Raw genomic sequence first — 8328 nt, 5'->3', positions numbered from 1 at the left:
CGTCCATGAGAAACGCCAGCTTCGCTCAAAGGACCATATGTTCGATAGCAGGTTTGAAAATGTCAGACTGTATTAGGTGATGGTCTGTTTCTGTCCTCAATGGGGTGTCGGTTAGAACACACTGAAACGGATCAGTTCCATGCAAAGGGGGTTTAATTTTGACAGTTTGGGCGGTACACAACACAGCAGTACACAGGCTTTACAATCTTTTTGTGTGTATGAATTTGTGTGTGTGGTATTTATCAATGCATACTCTGCACACACAGTCCCCCACGCACACTCTACTGAGTCACCCTCTCTTCCGATGACGACTGACGGAATCAACGCATGCAAACAGAACTCAGCCTTTCTAACAAACATGAAAATGGGCTGTTGAATGCATTGCATTGTGGGACACAGTATCTCATTCAGTATGCTCTGAATTACTGTTATTTTAGTATCACTGACATACTATTATAGTTTTTATTCATTTTTTGGATTATATCATATTTTTATATTTTCTGTTTTCATTTTAATTTTAGTTAAAGTTTTAGTAATTTGGTTGATTTTGTCTTTTTATTAGTGTGTGTGTGTTTTACATCTATAGTATTTATTACTTTTTATTTATTCATTTTAATAATTTTAGTACATCAACTTAAACTGATGTACGGAAATGAGAATTGCTGTCTTGGCAACTAGCTGAAGTAAAATGCTTTTTTATATTTTATTTGACTTATTTGTTTTTATAGCTTTATTTTTTGTTTTATGTAACTACAAGATTACTTATAAATAAATAATAATTACTAATAATCATTTTAAAATATTATTAGTTTTAACAACCCTGCTCTGGATGCATATTACACATTTTGGAAAATATAGGAGGTCATCCAAGTATTTTTAATTAGAAAATTAGAAAAATCCCAAATTGTACATGGTGTATATATCCTGTAACCTGCATAGATAACAGTTAGTATGCTATTCTGAACACTGACATGATTTGACATTTTACACAAAATTGGATATTATTTTAATATTTATTTGTGATAACACTCACTGAATTAAATATGCAACATAACAAGGTCATGTGACATTGTAGTGTACTACTGTTTGAAATATATCTTGCATAATGTCTAGTCTTTTACATGCTATTTTAAAATAGTATACACTGCACATACTGTGTAGTATGCAGTACATTAGTATTCTATTTCAAAGATAGTGACTTTTAAGTTGCTTTCTTAAAAAAAAAAGGCACTCGTCCCAGAGACCTAATGAAAATACGTTACCTGTTTGTTTTATAAACTTTACCAAACCCCCATGAAACTGGTTTAAATATCAATGTAGTTTACAGGAATGAGAAATAAACCTGTGTGATTTAAGGGAGATTCCATGAACACAAAATGAAAGCAACAACACAGATGTGTGATCTGTTCTACAAGGGGAATTTGTGTTTTACTGCTCATAAGATAGATCATTAACTTCCAACCTTGTTTGTTGTTGAGGGTTTGACTTTTGGTTTCACTCTTAAGCAAACTCTTATGAAAAGGATCCACTGTAAATGTCAATGATCTGTGTATGATTTTGTTACCTCACTGGTCGGGTCCATATGCATGTATATGCTGTATGCTTATGCTTTGCCCAGGGCTGTTTGTGTATAACGACTTCTAAGAATCAATATTTGCATATACCCACTTGTTTTGCTGCTTCACAAATCCATAATGTACTGTCATGTTAGCTTCCCGTTTAACTGTGTCCTATGCTGTTTTGTGAAGCTAGGGATTCTTTGTTGTAATCAGTGCATTATCATTTCTCTCATTCTACCTTTTCTCACCCATCATTGACTGAGTGGGGATGAATCTCAGGTTCCCTGAGAAGAGGAATGAGATTCGGCATCATGGAATGGGAACGTTGTCGGTGTGACCAGTGTCTGAACGTGTACAAACACGCTAATTGATTGGCTGACAGCATGAGCGGAGCACTCGCAAGTATAAGAGGGCGACTGCAAAATGTCATCAAGTCTTTTGTCTGAAGGAGATGTGCAGGCAAGCCCAATGCATGGAAATGAGATGCCACGTCTCATTCCCCATCTCAGGGAACCATGGTTACAGTCACATTTCAAAGTGGTACTTCAATATGGCATCATGGAGTTGACGCTATTGGGAACACCCGCCATGCTAACGGAGTGCCTGCCTAACTAGGCTGAACTTATGCAGACCATAGTGGGCACAAAACAACCTGACTCTCCAGAGAAATAAAGGTAGAGTCAGGATGCATCAACTCCCAGGCGCAAAATCACAATCCATAGACTGCTTAGTGGAGCTAATCCATAAGCTTATTTCATCTACTTGGCAAAAGAAAGCTACAGCTTTAATGTTCTATTGCAACAGAAGTCCTTGCCTTGAAACCTTCCTTCTTCCCTCACAGGGCAGGTAAAAATACCCAAGTCACCTCAGAGCAAAACCAAACCATAATGCCAGCTATGTCAGTATTTTGATAAAGCCCTCAGAGAGTAGCTCATCCAAACGGAGCCCTCGACTGCAACCTTTGATTTACCACTACTTCTCAGGGGGAGAAATTAGCTCTAGTACCACCAAAAAAGGATGAAGCTACGAGGAGCCTAGAGAAAAGGCTTTCTTGCCATTTCAACTCCAACCCCTGGGTGTCAAATCCTGCTCCTGGAGTGCTGGTGTCCTGCAGAGTTTAGCTCCAACCCCAATTAAACACACCTGAACAAGATAATCAAGGTCTTACTAGGCATACTAGAAATTTCTAGTCAAGCGTGTTGAGGCAAGTTGGAGCAGGACATTGGCCCTCCAGGACCGAGTTTGGACATCCTTGCCCTAAGGAAACTACAGTGGAGCTTAAGCTCTACTTATCTCATAGGGGAGAGAGCTCAACCCTGCATCTCGGGGACCCACTCAGAGATCTTAAGCACTAATCAAGTGCTGCTATAACAAGACCAGGTCTTCCAGGTCTTCCAAGCATACTGTAGGTCCTCATGAGTGCCAACGTGAAATAATCAGAGCCTAATCCATTATTAGACATTAGCTGTTTCTTATTAACTCTTTCCCTGTTTTTTTTTTTTTAAAGAAGCCACCGCCAGTTTTATTTTTTTAAGTTTTATTCTAGCTTCATGCAGTCTTTTTAAAAAATATATTTTTATCAACACTTGAATGTGGGTAAGTTTCATGAAAAAAGGAACATTTTGAACAGCTGAGAAAATTGTGTTTTTGTAAAAGACTACATCTGGATCAGATTCAGAACGCTGATCAAAACATAGATGAAATGGATAGTTTCTATCAACACATCCAAAGCGTGCATGGTCCTATACCACTTCCTGGGTTGACATTTCATTTGGTAACGTTAGGCAGTTTTGATTTATATGCTGTTTAATGCTTGATGATCGAGTTATTTTACATATGCATCTGCTTACATACACGATCGCTTGTTTCTGCTTCTTCACATGCGTTTTGATCCAGACGTTCAATACTCTTTCAGATGATGTATAATAGCGCCTCCTCCAGTTTTGCAATAAAAAATTATCCAAATTTAATGCAATAAACATTCATTTAACAACATTAGGTGTAACACACAACCCTAATATACAAAACTGATAAGAAAAAAACTAAGAAGAAACATAGTTATTTCAACAAAAAAACATCAAATTTGAAATGTAACGCAGGGAATTATGGGAATGTCAATTTACGGTTATTCACTGTAAATTATACGGTCTTTTTCACTTCCAAAAACGGTATACTACCGTAAAATTAATGTCCAATACATGTAATATCCAATACAGTTTTTCACCGTATATAGTAGGGGAATTTACCGTTAACCATTTAACAGGTTTTTACTGTAGCATTTACGGTCATTTTTTACAGTGATAGGGAATGCCAGGTATACACACTGAGCAGCAGAGGGCGCCAGATCTTTTTTTTTTCTGGCGGCTTCAGTGCGGCCGCCAGATGATGTCACTGTTATTATACCTTAATCCACAGAGCTCATGTAACTTCTACAAGGTGCTTCAAACAGTGTTTCCCAGAAAGCTGTGGGATTATGGCTACAGATTTATCCTTCAGTATCTTTCCTTAATATCTGGTCATGATATAACCATTGACAAACACCAAACAAGAGATTCATATTAAAATCCTTCAGAATTTTTACCCTTGCAATGTTTTCTTGGCTAAATTCATGGAAATTCATACAAACTCTTATTTTTGTGTTTCTGAAAATGAATCAACAATTCTATTCTTCACATGTACCAATTCAGTCTCATTCTGGAATGTGATCTCATTATTTATTTTTACATCTTTTACCTATCTTTATTTATTTTTTTATTATCTGTGTGTACTGGAAGCTTCTTCGGTCACCAAAACAAATGTGTGCTCATAAGCTAATTAGTTTTGTCCCCGACTAAGGATTTACATAGTCAAATCAGAATTGTCAAGTCTTGCCTATGTGTGTGGGGGCAAGGGGCAAAATACATTACCAAGAGTCAAGAAGTCAGACATTCAACAGTCATAAATACTGATGTTAACACACAGGGAAAATGTGTAACAGATGCCTCGCAAAGGGAAAGAAAGCTGCAGACAGGGAGACAACTTTTGACTAAATAGGCTACTTTTTCTTGGAAGAATGGTGAGAGCCTTGCGAGAGAAAAGCCTGACTGTGTAACTGCTTATCCATACATTTACAGTAGCCTAGTATTGTCAAATACGGTACATTGGTACAAAGTAGATGATGAAATTTGAGGAAAACGGGAGTGAATGCGCTAAATTTTCTTTCCATTATTCTGCCCCGAAAGTGAGATGATTGACATGTGATAACCATAGCAATGAACAGAAAGAAAAAATTACAGAATTTGTTTTTGATGTTCATTTAATTATCGACTTTTAACTTGAACTGAAATATATTTGAAGTCTACATTTGTAATATATTAATATCTTGCTATGTTACTAGTTTCTTTTGGACCCTCTGAAAATAGACTGTGAAAATAAATCAGTCTTGGGTGTTTGATGAGGTGTTGTGTGACTGGGGCCCAACATTTGGTGCTCTGCCCCTGCTCGGTGAAGCAGCTTAAAGAGCATAAACAAACACAGCAGAAAAACAATGGAAACGTAGCGCAATTGGATGGCAAAGAACCTTAAGGTTTAGTGCAACAAAATTAATAAATATATTTCATGGTTATACACGCTCGCTCACAGGAGGAGGGGGGGATTTCCATTTCCATTTTGGGAAATTAAAGGGATTTCTATATTTTATCCATTAAATAGCGTAGGAAAGCGATCCGACTTCTGCACATAATAGGCTAATAGCGGGACATTTGTCTATGGTTAGCTGTGCAATGTGGGCTTTTGCATGGCCGTAATACCTCGATGAACTGAGTGACAGCTTTTTAATGATTATAAAGGGAGTTTGCAAATGTGATATTGATTGTATACAACAGTTCAAGAAGTTAATATTGTAACTTAGATTTTAGGAACACTGTCGTCTGATTTTGCTGTATTTCACCGGCGAAAATAGATCCAAACAAAGTCACAGCTGAGCCGCTGCTCAACTCCATGCAAACACAGAGGTGTTCCGTTTATGAATGAATGTGCGTTTATGAACGATTCTAGTGAGTCAATGATTCAATGATCCATTCATAAATACAAATGGAGTCTGAATGAATCAGCTGTATGAAAGAATCGACCTTGATTGAATAAATGAATGATTTAGTGACAAAGACAGTGACTTGCCTCCACCTGCTGGTGGCTTGAGTTTCATTTTTAAAGTGTAATTTAACTTATTTGAATAATTTAATATGGAAACGGCTATGCAAATAGAAATGCATTCTATTTACATTAAGTGAAAATAGCAGTATTTTATTAGCGATATGCTATTTACACTATGTGCAAATAATGCTAGATTCTATTTACATTATGTAAAAATAGCAGCATTTTCTTTTTATACCAAAAATGGCAGATATTTGCACCTCAGTATTGTAGTACCTTATAAAACAGTATGCAGTAATAACATATTGATTGTAAATTATCATATATTTTTTTACATTTCTAAATGGATGCCGTCTTATATTGGGACAATAAAGGCCTTCCTACCTAAACCTAACCGATAAAACTATTAAATACTTGCGACGGCGAGGCACTTTATTTCCATTTTTAAAATATTTCCTTCATTTTGACTGAAACTATTCGGGGTCACCCCTAAACCATACTACTCTAAAATGTTTTACTTTTTTTGTTAAGATGCATCAGTCAAACACAAAGTTAAAAACACACAAGTCTTTATTGTAGTTTAGACAGTGTTTTAAGGTGAGATGACACTCAATAAACCTCATAATGCTAAACATACAAAGATACAAGATACATACAAACAACACAAAGTTCTAGCTCTGATATTGAGGTTCATAAAATACCACTGGCTTTCCATGAACTGCACATCTGTTTAAGGCACATGTTAATTAAACCACTGGCACATGTGATTAATTTAGCAGTAAACGGTGCTGATCACATGGTTTTGTTGTTAATTTTTGATAACCGATCATTCTTCTGCTTCTGAATGAATATGTGAGCTTACTGTTTTAATATAATCACGTAAACAATGTGTCCGAATAGCACAGAAAACAAGAAAATGACCTCCACAAGACGAAAAAGACACGATTATACACGAAAAATATAAAGATAAGCTTACTCTGGCACATCCCTTTCTACACGCTCAATAAAAACACTCATTCCACTGTATTCAGACGTTCTCTCCACAACCAAACACATTTAATACACAAGTTTCACAATTTGAGTTGAATTACTGAAATAAATGAACTTTTCCACGACATTCTAATTTATTGAGATGCACCTGTATATATATATATATATATATACACAAAACCAAACACTTCCCACTGGCAAAGTACATTTAGAGTGGCTGAAACGAAAGCTCATGAATAATCTAAGGACATCCTAACCAGCCAATCACTGAGCTCGGAACTCTCCAGCTCTGCTCTGATTGGCTGAGAACATTCATCGGTCAGATCAGGCAGTTTCTGTGTGCGTTTCTAATGGCTACATGCTTGTGAATGCGTTTGTATCGGTCAAATAAGCTGCTTATGCGATTATGAGATGAGAGGTGAATTGATCACGTTATCGCACCCCGAGCGTCCAAACCTTGCGGCTGCTTTCAGCACTGAGCATCTGAAGCGACACACTCAGACTTCCTGTGCTCCAGGAATGAGGAAGCGGCTGTGATTGGCAGACAGATTGCTGCTGTGGGCGGGGCTTCTCTTGAGGAAACATAGAGTTGAGATTCAGCTGGCCAATCACAGAGAAGCAAGGAGCCGATCGGATCGAGCGCAGCACTAGAGTGAAAGAGAGAGAGAGAGATTTATAAATCAAATGCAGATTTAAAAAGAAAAAAGTTATACATGTAAAAAGTCACCTATATGATAATGGTAAAACTGTTTGTTATAAATTATTTTGTTTTTATTCTTTAAAAAAGGACTGAATGCAATAAAACTAAACAGATAACATTTAAAAAAAGGAAAACACTATATATATATTTAGATTTTAGAGTTAAATGTTTATATTATATTTTTGCTGTCCAATGAAAAACAAAAATAAAAGCAATCTTGCAAAATAAATTAAGTCGCCTTTAGCACCTTTAGACACATCTGCGATAGTGTTGTCAGAAATATAGATTTTCGACTCATTTTTGCACAGTATTGACTCTAGATTCGTATTGAAGTTTGTAAACCTTAAACTTAAAGGTCTTCCTGCAGGTTTCAGCCGATATAAAAGCTCGAGGGTTTTTATAAGAGCTCAAACTCTTGTAAGTGAAGAAATTAAGTCATACGCATTTCTTTACTACTATAAAGTAAAATAATTATTATACTTAATATGAAATATTAATTTATTAGTTTACAGTTAGGAAATGTCAGTTTAGTTTTAGTGAACTATAATCTCAATGTCTCATATGCAAATAAAGATATAGCTATACTACAAAATATACCCCATAAATATATTCTGCTCGCCCAAATAAACGATGATAAATGGCAGTGTTTCATCTTAAAGTGGAAATTAAATTCCCTGTGGTGTAGAATATCAGTATTGTTCAAGGTACTGTATCAATTACACTAATCAAGACCAAAAATGTGTTTTTCATCAGACAGCGATGATATGTCTATCGTGTGTGTGTGTGTGTGTGTGTGTGTGCGTGTGAGAGAGTGTCTGTGCGTGTGTGTGTGCGAGAGTGTGTGTGTCTGTCTGTGTGTGTGAGAGAGTGTCTGTGCATGTGTGTGTGCGAGAGTGTGTGTGTGTGTGTGTGTCTGTCTGTGTGTGTGCGAGTGTGTGTCTGTCTGTG

General features: G+C 36.5%; 1 protein-coding gene across 2 annotated transcripts in view; it reads right to left on the bottom strand.

Annotated features, from left to right (window-relative positions):
• Positions 1–6819: 6819 nt before the first annotated feature.
• Positions 6820–8328, bottom strand: part of dele1 (DAP3 binding cell death enhancer 1) — a 12763-nt gene continuing 11254 nt past the window's right edge. Inside the window, exon 13 of one of the 2 annotated variants that reach the window (XM_016494092.1) lies at positions 6820–7327. In XM_016494092.1, the coding sequence (XP_016349578.1) occupies positions 7113–7327 (215 nt within the window). In that variant the 3' untranslated portion in view covers positions 6820–7112. The remainder of the gene's footprint in view (positions 7328–8328) is intronic. The other variant, XM_016494093.1, reaches the window with a different exon arrangement.

This window comes from Sinocyclocheilus anshuiensis, unplaced genomic scaffold (genome assembly GCF_001515605.1).
Source record: "Sinocyclocheilus anshuiensis isolate Anshui unplaced genomic scaffold, SAMN03320099.WGS_v1.1 scaffold2276, whole genome shotgun sequence".
Lineage (NCBI taxonomy): Eukaryota > Metazoa > Chordata > Actinopteri > Cypriniformes > Cyprinidae > Sinocyclocheilus > Sinocyclocheilus anshuiensis.
This window is presented reverse-complemented; position numbering and strand designations above follow the sequence as displayed.